This window comes from Marmota monax, unplaced genomic scaffold (genome assembly GCF_021218885.2).
Source record: "Marmota monax isolate L192 unplaced genomic scaffold, Marmota_monax_Labrador192_F-V1.1 WCK01_AAM20220418_F8-fsc00057, whole genome shotgun sequence".
NCBI classification, from domain to species: Eukaryota; Metazoa; Chordata; class Mammalia; order Rodentia; family Sciuridae; genus Marmota; species Marmota monax.
In genome coordinates this window covers 11,666,742-11,694,177 of record NW_026693933.1, presented here as the reverse complement: position 1 = coordinate 11,694,177, position 27,436 = coordinate 11,666,742, and the positions used below count along the sequence as shown (strand labels likewise).

General features: G+C 37.7%; 2 protein-coding genes across 14 annotated transcripts; one reads left to right on the top strand and one right to left on the bottom strand.

Moving 5' to 3' along the window:
- Positions 1-7,318: 7,318 nt before the first annotated feature.
- Positions 7,319-15,538, bottom strand: Cbx3 (chromobox 3). Of its 8 annotated transcripts, none has more exons than XM_046463669.2 (6): positions 15,176-15,538; positions 13,906-13,959; positions 11,205-11,347; positions 10,337-10,499; positions 9,003-9,097; positions 7,319-8,567 (listed from the first exon to the last, which is right to left on the bottom strand). In XM_046463669.2, exons 2-6 carry the CDS (start codon positions 13,927-13,929, stop codon positions 8,441-8,443), a joined length of 552 nt encoding a protein of 183 aa, XP_046319625.1. In that variant the 5' UTR covers positions 13,930-13,959; positions 15,176-15,538; the 3' UTR covers positions 7,319-8,440. The 8 variants fall into 8 exon arrangements, with proteins under 8 accessions (XP_046319625.1, XP_046319620.1, XP_046319622.1 ...); XM_046463664.2 differs by lacking the exon at positions 15,176-15,538 and adding an exon at positions 14,922-15,049; XM_046463666.2 differs by lacking the exon at positions 15,176-15,538 and adding an exon at positions 14,930-15,028.
- Positions 15,539-15,932: 394 nt separating this feature from the next.
- Positions 15,933-25,709, top strand: Hnrnpa2b1 (heterogeneous nuclear ribonucleoprotein A2/B1). 6 transcript variants are annotated; one of them, XR_006855988.2, is made up of 13 exons: positions 15,933-16,140; positions 18,831-18,866; positions 18,964-19,074; positions 19,235-19,381; positions 19,746-19,956; positions 20,084-20,185; positions 20,262-20,342; positions 20,727-20,789; positions 21,871-21,990; positions 22,322-22,444; positions 23,069-23,151; positions 24,518-24,590; positions 25,174-25,709. XR_006855988.2 is itself a non-coding variant. In XM_046463662.2 (12 exons), exons 1-11 carry the CDS (start codon positions 16,135-16,137, stop codon positions 23,128-23,130), a joined length of 1,062 nt encoding a protein of 353 aa, XP_046319618.1. In that variant the 5' UTR covers positions 15,933-16,134; the 3' UTR covers positions 23,131-23,151; positions 25,174-25,709. The 6 variants fall into 6 exon arrangements, 4 of the variants coding, with proteins under 4 accessions (XP_046319618.1, XP_046319617.1, XP_046319616.1 ...); XR_006855987.2 differs by having other exon boundaries at positions 24,518-24,653; XM_046463662.2 differs by lacking the exon at positions 24,518-24,590.
- Positions 25,710-27,436: the final 1,727 nt, after the last annotated feature.

Genomic DNA, 27,436 nt, shown 5'->3' with positions numbered 1-27,436 from the left:
TCCCACCAACAGTATCCAAAAGTTGTTTTCTGCACATCTTACCAAGGATTCTTATCTTTTGTCTTTTTGGGTATGTGTGAGTGGTGCTGGGGATGGAATCTAGGGCTTTGTGATTGTTAGGCAAGAACTTCACCACTGCAGTACACCCCCAACCCTCTTTTTTCTTTTTTTTTGGGGGGGGATGGAGGTATATCAAGGATTGAACTCAGAGGCACTGGACCACTGAGCCACATCCCCACCCTATTTTGTATTTCATTTAGAGACAGGGTCTGAGTTGCTTAGCACCTTGTTTTTGCTAAGGCTGCCTTAGCCTCTTGAGTCACTGGGATTATAGGAGTGTACCACTGCGCCCAGATTGTCTTTTTTATAATAGCCATTCTTACAGGTGTTGGGTGATACTTTACTGTGGTTTTAATTTGTATTTCCATGTACTTTATTGTATACCTGTTTATTTGGAGTGGGACAAAATACAAACATATAGCTGGTAAGGGGTTAATATCCAAAATATATAAGAAACTCAATAGCAAGAATGTAATCATATTTAATCTGAAAATAATCATATAAAAATTGACTTTGTATGTGTTTTCAGCTAAAAGCCTTCTCAATTTTTTTTTTTTTTCTTCAAATAGCTGGGCGTGGTGGTTCATGCCTGTAATCCCAGCAGCTCAGGAGGCTGAGACAGGACATTTGCAAATTCAAAGCCAACTTCAGCAATTTAGTGAGATCCCTTCTCAAAACAAAACATAAAAAGGGTTGGGGATGTTGTTCAGTGGTAAAGCACCCCTGAATTTCATCACTAATACAAAAAACGAAAAAACAACCCTCCCTAACACAAAACCCCCAGCTCTATTAAAATGTAGTTCACATATCATATAGGTCACCCACTAAAAGTATACAATTAAATATGTTAGTATATTGGTAGGTTTGTGTAACCAGAGGTATAACTTCAATATAGCATATTTCTTCAGGATAGCTGAGTAAACATGATTGAATGTTTTTGTTTTATTCAATCCTTTATTTTTAGGACAGCTTTATCAAATGTTCTCACCAGCATGTCTTAAAACAAAATTGCCACCATTTTACACCTAGTTCAATACCAATCAAGTACAGAACATAGTTAATGCTTGTTTCATAATAGCACCAATTTAAACCTGAGGCTGCTTGTTTGAAGAACTACGGTTTCCATCATGGATTTAATTCATCCTTGAAAATGAACTTGTACTCACAATCCCTGAGTCCTTCTTACTTCCCCTCTTTCTCAGGTCAAAATGGCAGGGTGTGGGCCCATTCTAGTCCACTTTTCTACTATTAAAGAAAAGTCCTTATGCTTTTAGATAAATGAGAAGTAACAGAAGGAGAAGTTATTAACAGCATAGAACACAATGATAAGTACAAGGGAGGCTATTGCAGATTATGCAGGGTAAGCAGGCTACCGTAACTTGGAGAAAAAAGAAAGTGTGTGCCTTCAGGCACTAATCTCAACCAACCCTTTCCATTTTTCAATTTTAAGTGAAATATAACTTTGCCCTATCTAGTCTCATATAGAATTCATATATTGAGGGCTGGGGATGTGGCTCAAGCGGTAGCGCGCTCGCCTGGCATTCGTACGGCCTGGGTTCTATCCTCAGCACCACATACAAAGATGTTGTGTCCCCCGAAAACTAAAAAAATAATAAATATTAAAAAAATAAAAAAAAAAAAAAGAATCCAGTGACTGAAAGATACAATTAAAAAAAAAAAAGAATTCATATGTTGAACTTGATCTTAGGGGTTACTCTCCTTTTGGCAGACCTTTTTTCATTTGAGCTTTTGAATGGTATATTTCAAGCTCAAATTTAAATCTAGGGTTTTCCCTCCAATCTTCCTTTCTGAAAATAGATGCAAGGCCTTCCTTCTTCCAGGTACTAGGAATACAGCAGTAAAAAAGACAAGTACTTGCTCCCATGAAGTTTAAATTCTAGAAGAGGAAAAAGCAAATATCAGAGGTCTTTGCCCTCATTTGCATAACAACTACCAGTAGGAAGATCAGAATCTTATTTATATGTCATAACAGAAGAGGGCAGTGTAATTTGCTCCAAGAATTCTCTATTAGTTGTAATGTTTTGGTTCTGGAAAGTTGAGAGGGACTTCTGTGGAGAACAACTGCGTCTTTCATTGTATTGCCACTTCACATAACAAACTGCAAAAAAGCTACAGCATTCCCTCAGCAAAGTATCCAAACTTTTCTCCTTTTCATTAGCTCATCAGAATTGTTTCTATTATTTAGAAAGTTTTCCTGGGGCAGAGGAATCAGATATCTTTGATAGACAAACAAAGAGCCTAGAGAAGTGAAAAGGTAAAACAGGAACCTCATCATAACACTACATCCTGGAATCTATCCAGGTGTTCAGTTACTGAAATACCAATTAAAAAAAAAAAAAAAGCCTCCTTAAGGCCTTGATGGCATGGATCCTGAATGCAACATGTATCTTTTATTTACTATTTTATATTCCAATTTTCTAATGCTTATTCTCACCTGAACTTTCCCCGCTGGATATCTGTCTCTCATTTCCCACTTGATTTTCTTACTGCTCCTCATCAAAATGACTAAAGAGCACTAAGACACTAAACATGGCTTCAGAGCACTGAAAATATTGGTTTAATATATTCAAGAATTACCTATTTAGGGTATTAAGTTAGGTTTATCAGCATTCAATAAATGCACCAAAGAATAGGTAGAAGCTGGTAGATAAGTTTGAACTTGATCCTTATAGGAGGAATTGAAATATTCTATAAAAGGGCTGGGGATGTGGCTTAAGCCGTAGCGCTTGCCTGGCATGTGTGTGGCTCGGGTTCGATCTTCAGCACCACATACAAAGATGTTGTGTCCACCAAAAACTGAAAAATAAATATTAAGAATCCTCTCTCTCTCTCTCTTTAAAAAAAATATTCTATCAAAGATTGCTATGCAAGATGACTTATGGAATTTCAACATCATTTTTTTTTTTTTTTAGTTGTAGTTGGTACAATATCTTTATTTATTTTTATGTAGTGCTGAAGATTGAACCCAGTGCCTCACACGTGCAAGGCAAGTGCTTTACCACTGTGCTACAGCCCAGGCCCAGGCAGAGTACAGTGTACAGTGTTCACCTGTAATCCTGGTAATTTAGGAGGCCGAGGCAGGAGGATTTCAAGTTTGAGGTCAGCCTCAGCAGTGTGGTAAGTTCCTGTCTCAAAATAAAAAATAAAAAGGGGTAAAGATGTGGTTCAGTGTAGAGCATCCCTGGGGGTTCAATCTCCAGTACCAAAATAAATAAATAAATAAAGCTAAATTGCAGAACTTTTGAAGAAGGTTCAAAGGCCGAGCTTATGATCTTATTTTTTAAAAATGAAAACTCTCTACGCATTCATGGAGCTACAAGAATATTTCAAATATCAATGTTCTTGTCCTTATCTCCCAAGTCAAATTTCCTCTAAAGGAAAAGGGCAGGTTCCAATTTTCATTTGAAAAGTAAAATTTGGTAGGCAGATCTAGGAAGTTCCAGGACACTAAATATATTTGAGAAGTTTTCTAAAAAACAAGAACAAAAGGCTGAAATTCTGTGCATTAGTAATATTAAGACAAATATACCAATCTTTTTCTGGAAAGCACTCTGATTCAATCATAGTACTAGTTGATAGCTCTTGGAAGGATACTGGACCCAGGCCAGAAAATCAGAGATCTTTTAAAGGATTTTGGAACTGAACATTGGAGACAGTGGAACTTGGTGTTTCTTACAAGCAGACTTGGGAATCTGGGATTTGCCAACCTACCCAGTAGTTAGTCCTGTGTTTTAGTTCATGAAAATCATTCTCAGAGACCTTACATAAAAAGAGCAGCAGAAATGAGATGGCATGTATCGGGGTTGTGCCAGTCCAGCATTCTAGTCGTTGTAAACTTAGAGTTGAGTTTGGTATTGAGGTTTGCAGTGGAGATTGGCAGTATCCAGTCATGTTATATATGTATATTCAGCTCTATGTGGTTTTTAAATGATTCATACTTATTTAACACTGAACACCTCATGAATATCATCCTCATGGGAGAGTAATTTGTCTAAGTTCATACAATAAAGAGTTGAGTTGGGATTCAAAATGGGGCTCTGAGAGCTCAGTGGTAGACACCTTCTTACCATGTGTGAGGCACTGGGTCAGTTTCTCAGCACCACATAAAAATAAAGGTATTGTGCCCATCTACAACTAAAAAAATAATACCCCCTCAACTTGTTCCTTATTATTTAAAAAAAAGGGGGGGCTCTGAACCACCTCGTTATTGTATGTAGGCTAGTAATTACCATTATTTAAGCAAATTTGAGGTTGATATCTTCTACTTTTGGCCAAATTATATATATTGCAGACATATTATTACATTAATAGAAGGAATCAAAGAAATTTTTCAATCTATGTTCAAAGCTATTTTAGTTAAAAACAACTTATAAAATGAAATCTTGGTTACTTTGCACCCCTCCACATCATTTTATATCCCAAACAAGTTTAAACACATATTGGGCAGTTACTAATGGACAAAATATGACTTCAATACAGTCTTTTCCTCTTTTCTTTCTACAGTCAATGCCTTAGTTTATACAAATGGACTTGATCTTTAATGTTTTTACCTTCTTTACCTATAAAACAGGGCCAAACGTGCCTTCCCCAGAAAATTAAATGAAACTTTAGAAAACAGCATAGTGCCTGGCAGATAGTGTACAATGTTAGGTATTTTTCGAGTAACTAAATACTTCTCACTGGGAGAAATGCCATGTACTTATTTTCATTATTTTTGCTTTTATGACCCCCCCCCCAAAAAAAAAAGCTCTAATGGGAAAGTCTCCAAATTAATATTTCATATTTTGTACTCCTGGTGGCTGATGACTGTCTGCATAAATCTGTTTTCAACCTAATATTATTTTTGAAACACACACATGTGCACAAAACGAAACATCCAGAAATTCAACAACTCACACTATCCCTTCCATTATTATTCCATTAGTAGTTATATTAGTGACTGTCACATACCTGAGAAGTAGAGGATGGGTCAAACAACAAAGTATCAAGATTAGCACCTACAACTTCCTTTTTGTAGCAAATTGCTTCTGTTATTGACTTAATATAAAAGTACAAGTTCACTTATTCAACAAAGGACAAAGGAGTTTATACATTATAAGGTTACACATATACTATTTATATTCTACTTCATATTGGATTATATTTTGCTTGATATCCAACTTTCCTGTTGATATAATAAAAATGCCTACTATAAGACAGCCTTTCAGTTTTATCTATTAAGACACAGAAATTTAAAAATAAAACTAAACATTTGTCTTCATTAGCTTGTGGGAGCACATAGCCATGTGTGAGGACAGCTGGAAGCCTTGAGAGTATTGTGGTTAAGGTGAATTAAACCTGGATGTTCTTTGTGACAGATAGGAAGGCCTAATAATGATCAGGTTCAAACTCATGATTTCCTCACATTTTCCTTTACCAACAGGTATCTGCCTTAGTTCATGTTCAAGACACACTTTCACCAGCTGTATTGATGTCCTTCTTGAGAATCAATAAAATAGCAAGAATCTCTCATATCCAATATAATCTCAGACCCCTGACTATAAATACAAGTCAACGAAGAGAAGAAAATTTAAAGTATTTGTATAACTCATCTTTAGGATGCGACAGATATTTTGTTTGGGCATCCCATGCCCTATTTTGTATTTTATTTAGAGACAGGGTATCACTGAGTTTCTTGGCCTTGCTTTTGCTGAGGCTGGCTTTGAAAACTTGAGATTCTCCTGCCTCAGCCTCCTGGGATTATAGTCATTTTCAAACAAGAAATCCAGAAGACAGAACAATTACCCATAAGTGATATTAAAACACAACACTAGGAGAAAATATTTGCAACACAAAAGACTTCATTAAAAAACTCGTATAGGGCTGGGGCTATAGCTCAGTGGTAAAGCACTTGCCTAGCATGTGTGAGGCACTGGGTTCCATCCTCAGCACCACATAAAAATAAATAAGATAAAGGCATTGTGTCTATCTACAAGTAAGACAAAACCCCCAAAACAGAAATTTAAGTAAATGATTAACAAAAACAGACATGCAAATTAAAACAAGATGCCATCAGATTGGCTAAAAATTAGTAAGATGTTAAATATTTGTAATACCAGTGAGAATATGGAATGTTAAGCTATTGGTAGACAAGTAAATCAGTGCCTTGACTTCATTAATGACTGTGAATCCATCTATATCTATTTGACTATACTGAAGAATGTTCACATTCATCTTAACAGCAAAAAACTACAAACTAAGTACCTAACAACTAGTTAAGTTGGGGAATCAAGTTAGAGAATCTTCATATAAAGCCTACTTCTATACTTTTAGGAAAAAAACCCAGGTAAAATGTATCTTGATTACTAAGTACAAAGCACTGTTCTAAATGTCTCACATACATATATTCATCCTTATACCAGCTCAAGAACGTTTCATACAAGAGAAACCTAAAGTATGGGGTGGTGAAATAAAAGATGGAAGACAGCAGATTCCAATCTAAACTCTTGACTGTAGTAGCCAGCAGCTATGCTAGAATAACGTAGAGAGGCTTGAATGTAAGCTGCTTAAAAAAAAAATTAGATACATAAAATTATTTGTTAAAACAGCAGCATAAATGCATAAAATAGTACAAACAGCAAATAAATGTACAACTGAGCTATGTGGGGGTTGGGGAGATCAATGAAGCAGCTTTATTTCTGTAACATTTGACTTGTTACAATAAAGTGCTATTTTTTTTCCCCTGGCTTTCAGCTAAAAATCTCAGGACTCAGGAATTCAAGAACTTGAATGGTTTGGCTCAATCTTTTCACAAAACAGCTAGCTACAGTAAACGAGATGAAAAGAGAGGGAGACAATTGGAAGGTGCTATATTGCTTGCTGACACTGAAGATCCAAGGACCCACTGATAACTTGTCTTTAGACCACTGGGACTGACTGTAGACTTCCAATCCCCAGAAATGTTAAATATGTATTTAAATAATTTGTGGTAAAATGTTACAGAACCAACAGAAAACTAATATAACACCCAAGACACAATAAATACCCACAATAAAATTTAACAGAGTTACCAATTGGTAAGATGACTAGGTCATATCATCTGTGAACTGATAACAGCAAGAGTCTATAATAAGATGATAACGAACAGCATGGACATAATTTCCCTTTCTCTTTATGGATACTAGAATTCTGTAGATATGTGTTTTCCAACAGAATAAGTATTTTATAAAGGAAATCAGGTAAAGAAAGTCTCATCACATAAAGGAATATAAAACTATTTATTGACCATTGTTCACCAGTATTTACAATAAAGTAAACAATATACAGTTGGGTAACATTCTGATTACTACAAAGTTATTTTCCTGGCTTGTGTTGAACCAGTAATCCAAATACTGAAAAGACTGAGCCTACATGTTAAGGATGAACTGGGGTGAAGAAAACACATGCAGGTCAATAGTTTAGACTGTAAAAATTCCCTCACCAATTTATGTGAGCAAGCTATAAATTGCCAACATCTTTAGCCATCTGACCAGGTTTCTATGAGCCAAATCTTAAAGACATTCCATGAATTATGACCTTTTAGTATGCAGATTTCAACTTTTAAAAAAGGAATGGCTAACTAGAAGAACTCTTAACATGCCCACTTCTTTCTTCAATAATTTTAAGACAAACTAGGATTTGTCTAGTTTACTTGCCTGGGTGCAGAAGTGGCATAGTGATAGTATTTTTCCTTTCAGGAATTTTGCAAATAAAACTGTTGCATTTATGTGACGACAGATGTAAATTTAATGTGCTTTTAATCATCTAATTTAAAGTGTCCAATTAACTACAGAATCACTTATTTAATCTGAAAGGTTAAGTTTAGGGAAAATTTCAATTTAACTTGAAGTGACATTTCTTAGGTTGCAGAGGATGATGGCATCTCAGGAACTTGGGTTTACTACCCATTGTTTTTGTGTTGGTGAATGTTTAAAAAACCAAAACCATTATGTAAGTATTTTATGTACACATGCACACACACACACAAATAAACAAAACCCCCAGAATGGTCCTTAGGCATATGAGTTAAAAACAAGTTCTGAGTAATGACTACAGAAATTTCCCCAACTTTTAGAAAAGCAGAGGAAATATACCATCATATCAAATGCTCTTTTCTGATAAAGGAAGCAACTACAGAAAGCTTTTATTTGTTCAAAGTAACCAGTGCTACTGATGCAAAACAAAAAATAAAACCCAACAACTCCCCAATACTACTTTCAAAACCAACATATCAAACTTGATTTTCATTAGAATGTAGTTATTTTTTCACACTAGTAAATCAAAAACCAAGACCCAGATTTTATATATATATATAAATATATATAAAAAACAATGCAAATAGTTATTGAGCTTCATCTTCTGGACAAGAATGCCAAGTTAGTCTCTCTTCATAAAAAGCAATTACAATTTGAGGACACTTCATATTTGCTTCTTTTGCCAGCACCAAGTCTGCCTCATCTGAATCTTTCCTGTTATAAGGAAAAAAAATTCAAGTTGAATTGCTATGTCAACTGAAAACTACTCAGGAAATAATTCAATTAAACAGTATTTAAGTGTTTCAGGAGGATTATATAGTAGCTGTGGTTATGTTTCAATAAACTTCATTTTTCCAAAAGAGATCACAGATTTGCTGACCTTCTCTTAAAAAACACGGTTGCCATAAGTAACTAGAATAATTCTCCAGCAGATAATTCTTCTGTGTTTTATAAATGAAACTATAAAATCTTTCTAAGATATGGCTTGAAAAAAAAAATTCTTTTTTTTTTTTTTTTGGGAAAAATCTGCCAATGAGGCTGAGGATGTAGCTCAGTGGTAGAGCATTTGCCCAGCACACAAGAAGCCCTAGGTTCAATTCCCAGGTCACCAAAAATACAAAATCAACCAAGTATCAATCAATCACTTACCATTTCATAAGAAACATCAATTCTCCACTGCTGTCTGTGGCACCAATTATTCGTTCAGGATCAAGACCTCTGGCAAAGCCTCTTGGTTTGTCAGCCTATTTAAAAGAAGTCAGGTGATTACTTTTTTCATAGCAAATGACTTCTAGTTTTTCTTCATGAAATATACCTTTTACATCAAAATCTTCTAATAGTGAAATAGAAACAACTGAAGTAAGACCATGGTACTAAGACATGTTGTACATGTCTTATTTCTTAGGTAGAAGGCTTAAACAAACAAACAAACAAAAAAACTGAACCAAAAGCAGACAACTGGCTGGGTATGCGGTGGTACATGCTTATAATACCAGCAACCCCAGAGGCTGATGTAGAAAGGTCACATATTCAAGCCAGCACCAGCAATTTAGAGACCCTAATAAGCAACCTTGCAAAAGTCTTGTCTCAAAATCAGTATGAATTAGGCAAATAGGAAAAACCTTAGAAGTGGTTCTCCAATGGGTGGTCTGAGGATCCTTGGGAATCCCTAAAGCTTCTGGAGAAGAGGTTCTGCTAAGTTTCCTTTTCATGTACCAGAGTGTGGACTATTTTCACATACCTCCACCTAAACAACATATCCCAGCAATAAACTGCAACAGTAGAGCTGTCTGCATTCCTTAAGCCAGATGCTGAAGAGATAAGATTTAATGTTCAAATCATCAAATTTCAAATCTATAATCCTTTACCAATTTATATTGTATTGCATACTTAGTGCCTAAGCCTAGAAACTAACTCATCACCAAAACACTTCTCCAAATTGCCATGCTAGGACAGTTGGTAAGACAAGTATAATCTGTTCTTAAGTCAAGGGTAGAAGTTATCAGATTTGCCCAATGCAAGGCACTAATGAAGCAAAGACTGGATCAAAGTATTTATGTAGTGAATGAACCAAATATCTCAATTTATGCCAGAAGTTATAAAGCTATTATTGTTATCAAAGATCATATACTTTGAAACCAAAGTATTGTTTCTAGCACAGATCATATGAAAAGTACTTTCTTGTGGTCAATACCACTAATGGACTATAATGAGGATATGCTATCAGAATTGCCTTCACTGTAATGCAAAGGCATCAGTCTTAACATTGTTCATAAAAGACTTTTTTTTTTTTTGTGCTGTTGGGGATTGAACCCAGGGCCTTGTGCATGTGAGGAAAGCACTCTACCAACTGAGCTGTATCCCCAGCCCTATAAAAGGCTTCTTAATGGTATTTTGAAATTACTTGATTAGGAGAAAAACAAAACAAAAAAAACCTTGTCTTTTATGAAGAGCCAGCATGGTGGGTAATGTTTTATACTTACAGCATCTCTTTTCTTCTTTGACTTGCTATCATCAGATTCGCTGTCAGATAAAGATTTTCTTTTGGTACCATCTTTTTCTTTACCAGCTTTTTGAGAATTAAGAAATGCTTCAATTAACTCTGGACAATCTAAATTTTCTTCAGGTTCCCAAGTATTGTCAGCACTGTGTTAAGTAAAGCAAAACAAAAATGTAGATTCAATCAAACATGGTTCATCATCTGCATCTATTTATAGATTACTGGAAAATAGTTCTCTGTACTACAGTTACTAATCATTCCCTCCCTTATCCTCTGCATGCCTTTGAGAGATTGTGTCTAGATTCTTTTGTGACTCTCTCTACTGACCTAAGTAGGCAATTTGCCATTTTACTCCAAAATTAATTGAACCTGACTCCAATAGAATCGAAGCAAACATTATTCCAAGTTTCACAATTAAGAACTTGACTGGGTCTTTTTAAAAACACAAACTCCCAATTCCCACCCCAAGGTAATGTTGTTTTAAAACGTTAAAACAATGACTCTGAGGAATTCTCAACTGTGAGACAATGTTTTCAATTTCTGGTAGGTGCTCAGACTATTTGGAAATGGTATATAGCAGGAATAGGCAAACCAAAAGGTAAATCTAATCTTTATTATAACTAGCAAACTAATTTTTAAAAATATCTTCCTAACTACATTAAAATGTATTACATAATAAATACATTCTTTCAGTTGAGTGCTAAAATCTTGGCTTTTTAAAAACATACCTTGAATAACGCCTAGAATTAAAGATTTCTATAGTAAAACTGGTGAGGTAAGGCCAAAACCAAATTTTTAGGACCGTAATTAAAGGTTATTAAAAAAAAAAAAAATGCAGAGAAGTTTCTTACTCTGTAAATCCTTTCCACTTCAGAAAGTATTCCACCTTTCCATTTACTACACGTCGGTCTAGGACTTTTTCTACCACAAATTCTTCAGGCTCTGCCTCTTCAACTTTTTTACTCTTTCCATTCTGTTTCTTTCCCATTTTTTGCTAAAAGAGAAATAAAGAAACATTAAAAAATTTGAATACATTTTAAAGGCTATACTGCTTATATTGCTACATTCAACACACACATCTTACACACAGAACAGAACCTCTGGGGGCCTTAAGTCACAATGCCTTTCCCAATTCAAACCAATGTTAAAATCTCAAAACATAAAAAAAAAATGAACTGATTTTCCTGACCCTTTGGGACAAACACATCAATGTCACTTTTACAGGCCAAAATGCTTTTCACTTTAAAACAACATGCTATAAGCATAAGGGTATATACACGTATACGTAAGAAACAAAAATTCTCTGGAATCATACATCTGATTTTACAGGTTTCTATTTCCAAGTCAGACCTTAAATGACTTAAAAAAATTTTTTTAAAGCTGTAAATGGACACAATATCTTGATTTTGTTTTTTAATGTGGTGCCATGGATCGAACCCAGTGCCTCACGCATGCAAGGCAAGCTTTCAACCACTGAGCTACAACTCCAGCCCTCTTTAATGATTTTTATTTTATTTTATTTATTTTTCTTTTTTTAAATATCTTTACTTTATTTTTATGTGGTGCTGAGGATCGAACCCAGTGCCTCATGCATGGTAGGCGAGTGCTCTACCTCTGAGCCACAACTCCAGCCCCTTTAATGATTTTTAATAATCAAAGAAACTGCAGCAAAAAGTTTCTATCCTAACTGAAGAACAACAAAAGAAAAAAAAAAACAGCTACTCCACGAAGGAAGAAGGCTAATAAAGAACATAAAAAAAAAAAGAAAGAAAACAAAAAGGAAACACAAGGATCAAACAAAGAAAAAGCTCCAGCAGGCAAAATGCTTTATTTATTACTAGCAGGACAATCTACATAACAGTGTTCCATTTTTTTTTTCTTTTAAAATATATGTTGGCTTAAGCCAGCAGTCTTTTCCAAGCATGGGGTAGGTTTTGGAGCCAAAATACATTCCTGCTATTAAAACACACACACAGAGTTCCCACAACACTAATGAAATTATTTTAAAATGAAAAAAATTAGATCAATACTGGTGCATTAAAATTTGTTAATATTCATTGCTCTAGTTTTATTTATTTATTGATTGATTGGCTGGGGGGCGGTGTACTGAGGATTGAACCCAGGTGTGCTTAACCAGTGAGTCACATCCTCAGCCCCTTTTTGTATTTTATTTAAAGACACTAAATTGCTTAATACCTTGCTAAGATGCAAAGGCAGGTTTTGAACCTCTTTCTCCTAGATAATGTTTTGACTCTCCTAGAATACACTGATTTCTGTGATCTTCCTGCCTCAGCCTCCCAAGCCATTGGGATTACAGGCATGCACTACCATGCCCAGCGTTCAATTTGTATTTTTAAGTGTTTTTCATCTGGGATAATGGGGCAAAATTGATTAAAAACTTAAGTGGTTCATCTGGTCCTTAAAAAAAAAACAAACCCAGAAAATACCAATAAATACAAACACCGAAGGCTAATAAACTGTGCAAAAAAACTTCACCTTAATGAACATCAGTGTATTGATTTTTTTTTTTTTTTTTGGTACCAGGGATTGAACCCAGAAGTACTTAACCACCAAGCCACGCCCCAGCCCTTTAATAATAAAACAGGGTCTCACTGGGTTGCTAAGTGCCTTGCTAATCTGCTGAGGCTGGCTTTGAACTTCCAATTCTCCTGCCTCAGCTTCCCTAGTTGCTGGGATTATAGGTGTGCACCACTGTGCCCTGCTCAGTATATTGATTTTCTGTTCTCCATATACATCCTCAAAGCCTCACTGACAGTTCATGCCTTTCCCATCCAATAACGGAAGGGTACAGGTGAATAAAAAGCCTATTTGACCACCTACATTTGGTTTACAGACTATGGAATTAAGAGGCAAAGATTGTGCTTTTTATGAGAGTCTATCACAGGCTTCATATAACATCTTTCAATCTATTTTCCAGAGTATCTGACTACATCTGGTCGAGGAACAAATTAAAAATCACAAACTTGCCTTTTCAGTGTGAAACCCAAGGGGAGAATACACAGATTAAAACCAGATGTTTTGCTTTACTTAAAATGTTAACTCACCTTTGTACGCTTATGATTATTATTAATGCAATGTGTTATAATTAACACATCTAAATAGACATGTTCTTACACTTTTGCACAGCCTGTTATGAAACACAAGAAAGCATGTAACATTCTTTAATTAGTTTTATTTCAAAATAAAAACACTCAGCAAAACTCCTGTTTTCGATCAGTTTTTTTAACTCATTAACTCCCCAAATTTCAATTCTGTGAATATAATTCAAACATTATTCCTAAATTACCAGAAATATATTCGTTGCTCAATTTACATCTTATAGGTGTTCTACTTGACACTTACATTCAAAGGAGACATTAACAAACATTAACAAATTCGTTTTTGTTCTCAGTTCTCCCCTATTGGACTACTGGGGAGAACTGGGAAAAACGTGTGTACATAAACTTCTCAACCACAGAGATGCAAGTTATAATTTTTAGAGAAAAAAATTAGAACTAGATCCTTACATATCTTAGGTTTTAATTAACTTACCAATGTAGTCTTATTGGAGGCCATTTTTTAAAATTGCAGACTTGAAGAGCTACACTAGAAAAATGCACAACAGTTAAAACTGGTATCTTAAGTAGCTTTACCTAGACAAAAATGGAGAAATACTTTCCCAACTAGGTCCCATTTACAATAAATTCAATTTTCATTTTTTTCCCCTAAAAAAGAACAAACGTTTTGGTTCAAAACCAGGCATGATTACTAAATTCACAAGGGTCAACTACCATGAATCTTTTCTCAAAATCTCTTTAACAGTCTCCTACATATATAACTCCAGGTGATTTCTATTCTGAAAACCTCCTTCTTTTCAACTGGGAGTTAGGAATAACCAAAGGAAAGGAAAAACACATGCCCCAACCCATTTCGTGACACTAGACACTCATCCCTATATATCCTCTTCCCTAAGCCCCGGGTCTTTCGCAGCTTAATCCCTCAACTGGAGGCCTAAAGACCAGGCACCCACCCCCACCCGGGAGCGCGGGCCTCGTGGTCAGCGGATCCGCGGGGAGAAACAAAGGCCGCGGCGCGGGGGCTCAAGGGCACTGCGCCACAGGGCCCGCGCCACCCCCTCGGGCGGCGGCCACGTAACGGAGTGGACGCCGCGGCCTCGGGACAGGGAACGCGCGCGCCAGGCCTCGACGCTGCAGGAAAATGCACCGCCTTCCCAGGAGGCCCAACTCCGCTAGCAGCGCAGCGAGGCGGGAGGCCTCTCTTCCTGATCGGAGACGGGGGAGGGGAAGACATGCGCTTTGTCTAGAAATAAGGCGGCTGGCACCACAGGTTTCAACCCTCTGGAGAGCACAGTCGTCCCCCCCACCTAACGGCCTGTGCAGCGCCAGACCAGCTGCAGGGCCTCCACTCGCCCCTCCGCTCCTTCCCGTAGCTCCGGACACGGAGTACAGCAGGGAGGGTCGGGAAGCGGGGAAATGAGGGTCCCGGGCGCGCATGGGTTATTTTAAGCACTACCACGGAATTGGGGGAAGAGAAAGCAAGCCACCGACATCACCACCTCCGATGCTCCAGGTCGCGGATCTGCAGCGTCTCCAGCCCTGCGCGCCTCAAGCTCGAGTCACATCAGACGGGGGAGGGGCAGGGGCACCAAGCGCGCGAGGGGGGGTGTGACGCCGCCCACGCTGAGCGGCCGCGAGGGGCGGGGCCGAGCGATCAGAGGAAGGGGCGCCGCGCCCGCCTGGAATCCCCGGTCAATGCAAGGGGGGGAAGGGAGAAAGAAAAAGACCGCGGCGCCGGCACTTACCGTTCGCGGCTGGGGCCTGGGGGGGGGGGTCCCAAGAGGGTGGGGAGGGAGGGGCGAGGACTGCGACCAGAGTTTTTTCGTTGGCTTTTCTGTGTCGCAGTAGCTGCGGGTGCCGCCAAAACCGGACTCCGCCTACTTCCTCACCCCTCGGAGAGGGTGCCTCCAATGCAGAGGGGGGAATAGGGAGCTAAGGACGAGTGTCGCTCTCGGATCCCCCTCTGGAAAAGACTCTCCTGAACCCGAGTGGTCAGCCCCAAAGGCATTGGCCAGGGTTCGGTTGTTGACTAGAGGTCTCCTCGGGTGTTTCCGGAAGGGGCCGAGTCAGTTACCATATGCTGGGGGAGGGAAAACGAAGGTTTGCTACAGGGTTTTTGGGCGGGAGAACCAAGGGGGATAAGATTATCAAAGGTGTAGCTGCAAGGGGAACGCGTGGGATCAGGGGGCCGGACCTGAGCGGCCGATTAAGCTCCTCCCGACAGCGTTAATTTCAAACTGCGCGACCGTTTCTCACCTGCCCTGCGCTAAGGCGGGGGCTGGACTTAATTCCGAGAGGATTAACACGAAGGACTCGAGCCTTCCGCAATTCACTGAATCAATTTACGCAAGTGACGTAAAGCATTATTGCTATCCGCAGAGTTGGGGGGAGGAGCACGTACTCGGCGTAAGGAGGGCGTAGCGCATTCCCGCCATTGGCGGCGGTTAAGGCGTTTACGTAACGGCCTGACGTAGGGGAGGACGCGTTAGTGGGGGGGGGAAGGTTCTAGAAAAGCGGCGGCAGCGGCTCTAGCGGCAGTAGCAGCAGCGCCGGTCCCGAGTGGAGGTGCTCTTAGCGGTGTTGTTTCTCGAGCAGCGGCAGTTCTCACTACAGCGCCAGGACGAGTCCGGTTCGTGTTCGTCCGCGGAGATCTCTCTCATCTCGCTCGGCTGCGGGAAATCGGGCTGAAGCGACTGAGTCCGCGATGGAGGTAACGGGTTTGAAATCAATGAGTTATTGGAAAGGGCATGGTGAGGCCGTTGGCGCCGCAGTGGAAGTCGGCCCGCCGCCTCCATGGGAGAGTGGCAGGAAACCGGGCCGCTTCAGTAGCGCTTGGCCTTTTGGTGTTTGCGAGAGGGGTCGAAAGCGGAGGCCTGATCGGTACAAACACCTTCCCCACCCTCAGCCTCCCGGCGCCATTTCCCTCTACTGGGGTGGGGGATGGGGAACTTCCACATGGCGGCCGCGGCCGTTTTTTAGTGGAAGCGGGGAATAGCACTCCTTTTTTAAGGCCCGCTGATTTGGGAACCGGGCTTTTACGTGTTTCAGCGTTTCGGCGGGCATCGGGCCCTCGTGAGCGAGTCTGCGGAGCTTACCCTCCCCCCCTCTCCCGGGAACCGGATTTGGCGGCCGCCATTTTCCTGTCTTTCCTTCTTCGCAGCGATTTTCTTATAACTCCCTGAATTTTACTAGTTTAATTCTTTTATCAAAGCATAGAAGTAGCTAACTATTTTTCTTTCTTCTCGGGCTGTTTTCATATCGTTCCGAGGTGGATTTGGAGTGCTTTGTGAGCTTGGATCTTTAGCGTCCTGCGCACCTCGTTTAAGGCGCTCTGCCTTCCCCTCGATGAAATGGCGCCATTGCGTTCAGAAGCCACACAGAAGGGGGGGGGTTCCGCAGGGCTTGTTGGCGCGGGCTCAGAGAAGGTATCTCCACCTAGGGCGTTGGGCGCTGTTTCCGCGAGCTTTTTACAAAGAAACCACTTTTCCAGGCCTTGATATTTTAAGACGAATGGTTTTATCTGGGTATGCTTTGATTAAGAGCAGTCGAATTGTAGCAAATTGGAAGTGAAAAAAAAATTGGAGCCCTCAGTACCGAGAGTGAGTGTAGCAACGAGGAGGGTCATTGAGGGGGAGGGGTATTCATAAAGAGTCTTTTTACTGTCCTGAAGTGTTCTGCTTGAATGATGGAATTTATTTGTATTTTAAATATTTTTACTGGGAAGCTTGAACCTTACTGGATAAAACTACCGGTCCTTACTTACAACATATGCCAGAAGTTATGAAGAAAGTGAAGCAAAAACGTGTTTTATTCTAGTTGTACTTAGATTACAACATGGCTCGGTCCTTCATAAGGCGTGTATTGCAATGTGAATTACTGTTTTAGGCATGGACCACTGTGTGTTTGAACTTTGTCACTTGCTTTTCTCATTTGTTTGCAATCATGGTTGGTCATTACATTGATAAGCATAAGTTTCAAGCGAAGGGGGTCTTCCTGATTATTTTCTTTGACCCTAAGTACATTTATAAAATAACTGTTTATAATCGATAGTCGACTTCGGGTAAGTTTGGAAAAAACTGAGGTAAGTAAAGAGTTTTTGCTTTTTGTAGTGATACGTAAGAATTGTAGATATACTTTATGGATTTAGTGATCTAACAACACGTAACAGTAAATGCAGTTAGGTGGAAACTGTCTTGCTGAATAGCCATTGTTTTGAAACTGAAAATTTTAAGAGAACTAGTTTGATAACTTGTTATTTTTAAAAGTTCAGAATCCTCAAAACTAAGCAAAGAAAAAAAGTCTAAGTGAACCTTTAATCATTTTATATGCAGGTGGGATACTTCATGGAGCCAGAACCTCCATAGAATGGTGTGGAGAGCAGTAGTGCTGCTTTAGTAGTACTCATATTTGACCTTTTAATGTATCTTGCATGAGCCCAGTTTTAGTAGTCACCCTTAGTAATTGCCCAAAATTAAGGATTGTTTAATCCAGTATATTTCTTGCTGGTTTGAGGGTACTAAAAGATTTCAGCCCAGTATTATGTTTTTGTACTGTTTAATAAGAGTTGTAGTCAGTCAGATGGATGCTAAGTTTGGTGAGCCTGAACTGCTTTAATTGAGCAAGTAAGTGATGGTGTTATAATATGAAACTATAATTTTTGAAATATGAGATCTATTAATGTGTTTTTTTGTTTATTTGCTGACATTGTACTGTCACTCAAGTAACCAAATTAATGGAGTGCCCGCCAAAAAACCAGCATTTTAAACTTTTTTAAAGACATTTTTTTCGGGCTGGGGACATAGCTCAGTTGGTAGAGTGCTTACCTTTCATGCACAAGGCCCTGGGTTCAATCCCCAGCACCACAAAAAAAAAAAAAAAGACATTTTTAAAAATGGTATTGGTCAAAACAATTTGCCTGATTATGAGAGGTTATGTACATTTTGAATATTAATTTTTTTTCTAAAAGTTACATGGAGAAACTTGCTTCAGTGGTTTCATTAGGTTGAGATACTTGTAGTCACCACTAGAGGGAGCAGTTAAGGGAATGTTGCTTCTTGGGTATTGAATCCTGAAATAAGTTGGTAAGCTTTGGCTTTATATGAAAAATTCTAGGTTGAGTAAAGTGAACGGTAGTTTTAGGATATAGAATCGAATGAAAATCTTAAGAATTTATTAATAACCCTCCAGTGACCGTGGAATAGATTGTTTCTCCTCAGAAAGTTGTAAAAATTTACGTGATATTTAATTGGGTTAAGATAATTTAATGTGAAGTAAATTTAAATCAAGCTTTAGTGACATTGAAACTTGTATAATTCAGCTGAAACTTTTTTGGTGTAACACACTAATATGCAGTTTAACATATGGTTTAAATTTGATGTAAGTTTTTTTTTTCCCCCCCAGAAAACTTTAGAAACTGTTCCTTTGGAGAGGAAAAAGGTACTCTGCCAGCAGGTCACCTCATATTTAAGAATTTAATTTCCTGCATACAAAGAGAAAATGTAAATAAAAATTGAAATGGTGTTTTCCTTTGCAGAGAGAAAAGGAACAGTTCCGTAAACTCTTTATTGGTGGCTTAAGTTTTGAAACCACAGAAGAAAGTTTAAGAAACTACTACGAGCAATGGGGAAAACTTACAGATTGTGTGGTAGGTTAACTGTGGAAAGTTGGCTGCAGACACTAGCCCTTTATCTCTTGGAATTGTGATTAAAATGTGACTCATGCAGAAAGTATTCAACTCAGTATTCACAGTAAAAGCTCTAATTTGTTGCTAGTTTAAATGCTAAAGTTTCCTTTTGGTCTTAAAGGTTATGAGGGATCCTGCAAGCAAAAGATCAAGAGGCTTTGGTTTTGTAACTTTCTCATCCATGGCTGAGGTTGATGCTGCCATGGCTGCAAGACCTCATTCAATTGATGGGAGAGTGGTTGAGCCAAAACGAGCTGTAGCAAGAGAGGTAAGCTAAATATAACTTCTGCAATAACATGGAAAAAATTCCTAATGATCAGAATGCAATTTTTTTTAAAAATTACTAATTGAATGACTTTACTAAAACTTACTTAAATGTACAGATATCCCTCCCTGCTTATTTTTCAAAAGTTGAATTGTAAGATACAAAGATGGTGTACTTGAAAAAAAGTTTTTTTATTTATTGATGGACCTTTATTTTTATTTATGTGGTGCTGAGGATCAAACCCAGTGCCTCACACATGCTAGGCAAGTGCTCTACCACTGAGCTGAACTAACAGCCCCCAAATGGTGTACTTTTGATCATGTCTGGTTTCTTCTGTCAAGATAACTTTTCTCCCCCACTGTTGTAGGAATCTGGAAAACCAGGAGCTCATGTGACTGTGAAGAAGCTGTTTGTTGGCGGAATTAAAGAAGATACTGAGGAACACCACCTTAGAGATTACTTTGAAGAATATGGGAAAATTGACACCATTGAGATAATTACCGATAGGCAGTCTGGAAAGAAAAGAGGCTTTGGTTTTGTTACTTTTGATGACCATGATCCTGTGGACAAAATTGTGTGTAAGTGTCTGTAAGCACTAGGTGTGTGGACTAGATTTGGGGTATGTGAACACATATATTAGGTAAATTTAAAGTTATTCAATATTAAAGTGTGATCATTTATTGGAGTCTGAATCATTTATTCCAGTGCAAAAATACCACACCATCAATGGTCATAATGCAGAAGTAAGAAAGGCTTTGTCTAGACAAGAAATGCAAGAAGTCCAAAGTTCCAGGAGTGGAAGAGGAGGTAACATTTTTATCCACCCTCCCTTTCCCTTTTTATTTATTTGAGTGCTTGCTATTAATCAGAGGTTCTATTATAGGCAACTTTGGTTTTGGGGACTCCCGTGGTGGCGGTGGAAATTTTGGACCAGGACCAGGAAGTAACTTTAGAGGAGGATCTGGTAAGTTCCAAGTTACGAAAGATTGAAGGGTAAAATATGCTTGATTTCAGAAAAAAGTATGATTAGGTTTGGTAAGAATTACAACCTAAGTTAAAAATTTGTCCCAAAGATTACCAGAATTTCTGTACTAAGGTTTCAAAAAAGCGCTGGCTCCTTCCATTGTATAAATGAATAGAATCTTAATTTAGTGCTTAAGTCCAAGTCTAAAGGTTAGTTACTGTGGAAAATTGTTAATTATGCACTTCTGTGTATGAATTTTTATAGATCAACAGTTACGCTATTGTGTTTCATTATTGTCCCAGGTTATTTCAAGAAAGTGGGGAAAGAATATTTAAGATGAATAGGATTAACTAGCTTAAATCATTTTTTTTTAATTCCTGACAGATGGATATGGAAGCGGACGTGGATTTGGGGATGGCTATAATGGATATGGAGGAGGACCTGGAGGTAAGTTTCTTGTACATGTTGATTTATGTGGTAACAATCACATTGTATGTTTGGTGTTTTATACTTCAAAGGACTTAGGCTTTTGTAAAATAAGCTGTGTCTTAGTCATTATAATTTAGTACATTCTTAGAGTTATTGACAGAGTGCAAAATCATAAATGGAAGATGTCATGTAATTTCATTTCTTGAAAAAAGAATTGGAGCTAGATGTGATATTTTGTATTTTTGCTTTTCTGCAAACATGTAGGATACTAGATTTATCTGAGATCAGGGTATAAGGGAGACCCGTATCTAAGAGCAGTTGGATTGTCTTAGTCCTCAACTAGATGATGGATGTCCTAAGATAACATTAGTATTCCTTTGGTTAAAATACAGAAAAGGTTGACGGTTCCAGACAGACTTAACTAATACAAGAGACCTTTAAAACCATGAGTTACTAATAGACTCGATTTTGCTCCTTATTGGGCATGAGTAAATAACTCCTGTATTTTCACTGTAAAAACCTTGCTTCAGAACTCAAATTTTAATTGGACAAAGCAGAGTTCTTGTTCTTTCTGCAAGCAATTTGAGGCTTAGTGTACCAGGCTTTGAGAAGTTTTAAACTATAAGAAAGCTTATCAGTTTACTACTAGTCATGAGAAGATAATTAACAGTTGCATAAGAAAAACTTTGCAGTTCACAGAAACATGAATTGGGAAGTTTATCTTTGGGGCAAGTTGAATGGGTGTGGCTCTTTATAGTAACTGTGCCAGTGGCTGCTCCCATAATCTTGACCCAAAATACATGTAGTATTTCAAGAAGCCATCAAAAAGGGACCCTTAATACAATACCTTTAGTTCTGGAGTGGTGTCATCACAGTCATTAAGTATAAATGGTTTTATGCTGTTATGTAAGCATCCTAGACTCCAAAATGTTTCCCAGGACAAGATAGGTATTTCTGTCTTTAAGGTTATTCTGGAAGAGATTACTATATACAAACATTCCGTTTCATAAAAAGTATGTGCTTTGAGAAATTGTAAATGGGTTCAATATGATAAAGTGGCATAGAAAACATGTGTAATTAAAGGTTTATTTTATACTAGGTGGCAATTTTGGAGGTAGCCCTGGTTATGGAGGAGGAAGAGGAGGCTATGGTGGTGGAGGACCTGGATATGGAAACCAGGGTGGGGGCTATGGAGGTGGTTATGACAACTATGGAGGAGGTAATTTCATCTTGAGTTTTTTTTGTTGGGGGGGGTTGTGTGGAGAGGTGGGTGCTGGAGATGAAACTGGGGCTTTGGGCATGGTGGGCAAAACACTGCTGCCAAGCTACATCCGTAGCACCTCCCACCCCTGAAACATTTATCTGGGAATTTGGGTTTGAATTATTTGACGATTTTTGCTTGTTTGACCATCACTAAGTGCCTTTTAAAAAAATTTTGGATTAGAAGGTTCTATTTTTGTGGGAGTGTCCTAAATACTTGGCTCTGTCATTGGTTTGATGTTTGGGTATATTCTGAGGTCTGTTATACTGATACTACATTTCTATTATAGGAAATTATGGAAGTGGAAGTTATAATGATTTTGGAAATTATAACCAGCAACCTTCTAACTATGGTCCAATGAAGAGTGGAAACTTTGGTGGTAGCAGGAACATGGGGGGACCATATGGTGGAGGTAATATACAAAGACAAATTGAGGTTCTTAGGAATTTAGTGATTATAGGTTTGGTCCTTCATAATTTATAAGGGGAAATAAGTATGTGGTAATGCTCCCATATGTGGTGTCACCGAAATAAAATCTGCAAAGATTCTGACAATGATTTTAATGTCAGATTAGAGATTGGTGTGGCAAGGTGGAATGCTCTTACTGTATAAGATATTTGGGGATTAGCAAAGTAGATATTAGGTGGGGCCCTATATTTCTTTAAGGAGATAGTTAAGTCAAATTGTTATACATAGAACATGATATGAATCTGTATTAAATGACTGCCTTTATTCAAGCTGATACTTGGCTTGAGAAAGCTTTTAGTAGGAAAGGATTCTTCAGCCTCTTGGTTGATACATTCTTCTAAAATCTCTTAATAGCAAATGGTGATGGGGAGCCTCTTGTAAAACTATAGCATCAATAGTGTTTCCAAGTTTTAAGAACAAAGTTAAAATATTCATGAATCCAGATATTTCATTATCCAGGTAATCAAGTTAACTGAACATATCAGATTATATTGTTTATAAAGTAAAAACTTGATTTGGGACGGGAAATGACAGTATGCTTTCTTTTTTGCTCTTTTAACTGTTCTAGGAAATTATGGTCCTGGAGGAAGTGGAGGAAGTGGGGGTTATGGTGGGAGGAGCCGATACTGAGCTTCATCCTATTTGCCTTGGGTAAGTAGTTTTTGAGTTTTACAATTATTATTGTCTTGGGAGACGTAGCTGCAGGAGTAAAAAGCTTTTTAGGATCATGTTAATCTTTCCTTAAAATCTGGTTAGATGGATAATTTCATAACCTATTTTTTTTTACTCTTTACTTCTGTTGAAACAGGCTTCACTGTATAAATAGGAGAGGATGAGAGCCCAGAGGTAACAGAACAGCTTCAGGTTATCGAAATAACAATGTTAAGGAAACTCTTATCTCAGTCATGCATAAATATGCAGTGATATGGCAGAAGACACCAGAGCAGATGCAGAGAGCCATTTTGGGAATGGATTGGATTATTTAATAACATTACCTTACTGTGGAGGAAGGATTGTAAAAAAAAAAAATGCCTTTGAGACAGTTTCTTAGCTTTTTAATTGTTGTTTCTTTCTAGTGGTCTTTGTAAGAGTGTAGAAGCATTCCTTCTTTGATAATGTTAAATTTGTAAGTTTCAGGTGACATGTGAAACCTTTTTTAAGATTTTTCTCAAAGTTTTGAAAAGCTATTAGCCAGGATCATGGTGTAATAAGACATAACGTTTTTCCTTTAAAAAATTTAAGTGCGTGTGTAGAGTTAAGAAGCTGTTGTACATTTATGATTTAATAAAATAATTCTAAAGGAAATTGTGTAATTATAGACTTTTTATTTTAAATAAGTTAAGGAGTGGGTAGTATAATTAAGGTCCATTGCAAAGCTGTTGTTATATTGTATAAGATAAATTGTGGTCAGATGTAAGTGTGTTGTCTGCAATTCATCAGGATTAAATTATCTAGATAACTTAAGGGATATCTCTGCAAGGAGAAACACCTTTTTAGATCTTTTAGATGCTGCTTCTTCAATGCAAGGAAAGGAAATAACCCAGCGAGGTACTCTTCAGGGACACAGGTCTAGTACAAGAGAACTCTTGACGGCTACTAAGTTCAGCCAGTCTTAAAAAACTGTGCTGTTTTCTACAAAGTTTTAACTACAGTAGTTTATAAGGATGCCAACGAAAGCTGAGGGTGTAGAGCAAAATAGTTCTAAGCTTCAGTTAAACTTCTTTAGGTAAGATCTTATTTACTTTTCCTTTCTTAATTTTCCTCCCTAAAAGATAAACTAATAACTCTTCAATGGTCTTACAGTATAGTGGTTCTTATGTAGTTTAACATAGCTACAAATTGAGTTTAACAATATATAAACTCAAAAGAGAATAATTTTTATAAACCCTGTTTTCCAATCTGTCATTTACTTAAATTATTTTGGTTGTTTTTCCCTTTTTTCCTTCTTTCCCACCCCCTCCCTTTCCATGAAGATTCAGGTGCTTAACATATCATTTTTTTCCCTGCTGGAATTTAGCATTGATATGAACCATGGACAAGTATATTCTGCTGCCACAAAGACTGTAAAGTGCTTCATTTCAACAGCTGAGGCAAGCCAAGTGATCATTAATAAACCTTTTCTTGGTTCCTTCAGTGGTGTTGGTAGTAAAATGGTAGGTAAAAGTTAGGCTGCAAGTTCAATAAATCATGAGATTTCCCATCGTTGCACCCTTGTGTATTCACATTTCTTGGAGCAGGCATTTTGAGTGAACCTAGGATTTTTTAAATAAAATAGACATTTATGGTTCTAACTTTACATACTCTTGATGATGAGGCTGACAGAAGGTAGGACAAAATAGTTGGATTTTTTCCAGATAATACCTCATACAAGTAAAATGTCTCTCTACATTATGAATCTTGTTATGTACCCATTACTGATAGTTGGGTTAAAATGTAATTTTTACCCCATGTCCTATCCTAAACAGCTGTAGGTTGACTGCTGAAATTCATTTCCTAAAACTATTACTCAGATTGATTTCCTGGCTTTACTGCCTTTTCAGGAATGTGATATTCAGGGCTTATTCTGTATGCATCAGTGAGTCTTCTTTGATCCTAAGACCACCACTGAAGTTATTTAGGTTCTTTGGACAAACATGATAAACTTCTTCAGATACTTTTTTTTTCCTTTGGCAGGAAGGTGTCTTGCTGCAGGTAACTAATGAAGAAGTGGTCAACCACAGAGTCTTCAAGAAATAAGAAATACTGTACCATCTGAAAGTAGTTCTTGTTGGTGCCTTCATTTAAGAAGCACTCTTTAACATAAAAGGGAAATGTTTTCTGATAAAAACAAATATTTAGTACAGGTTCTTGATAAAATAATTACAAAATGAGTGTTGTTTGTAAAATAACAAAATAAGCTAGAGAGATAAATGTATCATGTTTTAAATTAGGTTTTGTGAGTAGACAGATATAAAGTTCTATTTTAAATACAAAATTTATAAAAATAAATACTTTTGTATCCAAATACTTGGTGTAATGTTTACACATAAAATGTGTGAATCTTGTTCTTCAACATTCCGTTGTCTACAAGATTTCCATCCCCTATTTTTTTAAAAGCAGTTTTCAGATTTATGCATATTGCCATTTTTCTTTGAATATTAGACAAACGAGAAAAGCATTGTGGACATTATTGGCTGTCCCTAATAAAATGCTATTCTTCATGCACTATACATTCAGCGTTTGAATACTGCTACAGTTTTCCTCTGTCGAACATTGTTGGTGTTTTAAAACCATGTTTTTGAACCAGCTCAAGTGGTGTATTGGCTTGTGAAAGGCACCAAGACAAAAACCTGGCATGCTGTAGTGTTTTGTCAACTAAGGGTCATATTGAAATCTATGCTTGTAAATGAATAGTGATGGTCTTTGAAAAATGTAGCTTTGTGGGTCAATTTCATAATGGGAACTTAATATGGACATCTTTACCTGAATGCATTGAAGAAACCAGAAAAGGGCATACAAAGTTGACTTGGTCTGATTAATTTCTTTTGCTTTTGATAATAGGTGTCTAACAGGTAAGTCAGATTAATGACTAGCTCATATTACCAGCTCTCATGTCTCATTTGAAATACTTTGCCTTTATCCTGTCATCAACTATGAGCTTGTCTGAATACTAGCCTTCAGTTTTTAAGGACAAATTTCAGAGGTTTAAAAAGTGACTACAAACAAGTTAAACACACAACCTCAGTACCAATTCTAACCAAAGTCAAGGGAAATATAATGGGGAAGATGAACTGGCACATGAAAATAACGGTTTACCCAGATAATGACAATTTTTCTATACGCTTGTATATTTCAGAAATAAACCAGGTAGCTTCTCGTAATCCTAGATGTGTCTTAAAAAGAAGGAAATTGCTCTAAGGGGGTTGGTGGCATGTTTGTCTTAGGCATAAACTTTATCATTGCAATCACTTCTGTACTTGGACAATTTGTGCTTTATCTGTGGTGGGGAGCATCTTAAGTGTGGTTATGGCTTAAACTCAAGGAAACAATCAGAAAATTTGGCTATAACTGGACATTTCACATCCATAAGAGCCTCTTAAGGACTGAACGATCATGCAACATATGTTTTTCCTGAGATTGAGGAGCAAGGAAAATCCACAAGACACAGCCAAGTATGTTGATTCCCACAATTTGATGGGGTGCCACTGACATAACTATCAATAACAAACATCACTGGGAACTACCTTTTTAGGCTTGACACAGTGCCTTGCCACACTGGGAAAGCTTTTACAAGTCTTAAGAGGATTTAGGAGGTAATTAAGATTTTAATAGTTGTATGCATTACTATCTGTAGTAATTAACATTTCTCATGTAACAATCCTGCATGTACATATACTTTCAAGTCAAGATTCAGAACTTCAAGTACCTTGATCCTTGATTGTCTTAATGCCAACACTTGGCTATTGAGCATTTTTCTTCCTGAGGAGGCCAGCAGCAAAAAAAAAAAAAAACATTCTTTGATGGTAGGTAGATTGGGGAAGAGAATTAGGCTTGTGAAAATCTCAAGACCTCATAAGCATGCTTTGAAGGTCAGTACAGAATGAGCGGATGTTGGGACCAACTGTCCTCAATCAGCATACACTTAACAAGGAGAGCATAAAGTTATTTGTCAATCCTGGTGAGTCACTGCCGGATGTATTGTGGAGATTTTTGGGAAAAAAAATCACTGTGTGGTCGCTTAATACAAAATGGTAAATCTAACAGATATGGGTCAATTCACATGAGCTGGAATTAAAGTACATTAGAGAATACCTGACATGGACATCACGGGGGCTATCTGCACATTGGTTTCTTTTTGAAGTCTGCTGGGCAAAACTAAAGAGGTAATGGGAAGAGTCAGGCTAGCAACAACTTTGTTGGTTCTATTGTAAGACAAGAATGAGATCTCTGCATCATT

Bases quoted from the DNA above. Each gene is read 5' to 3' on its own strand.
- Hnrnpa2b1 (XM_046463662.2), top strand. The intron at 19,075-19,234 runs GTAGGTTAACTG...TTGGTCTTAAAG, and splicing joins GAAAACTTACAGATTGTGTG to GTTATGAGGGATCCTGCAAG. The intron at 19,957-20,083 runs GTAAGTGTCTGT...CATTTATTCCAG, and splicing joins TCCTGTGGACAAAATTGTGT to TGCAAAAATACCACACCATC.
- Cbx3 (XM_046463669.2), bottom strand. From the start codon at position 13,929: ATGGCCTCCAATAAGACTACATTG. The intron at 11,348-13,905 runs GTAAGTTAATTA...TTTCTCTTTTAG, and splicing joins CCTCCAATAAGACTACATTG to CAAAAAATGGGAAAGAAACA. The intron at 10,500-11,204 runs GTAAGAAACTTC...TACTTAACACAG, and splicing joins AAGTGGAAAGGATTTACAGA to TGCTGACAATACTTGGGAAC.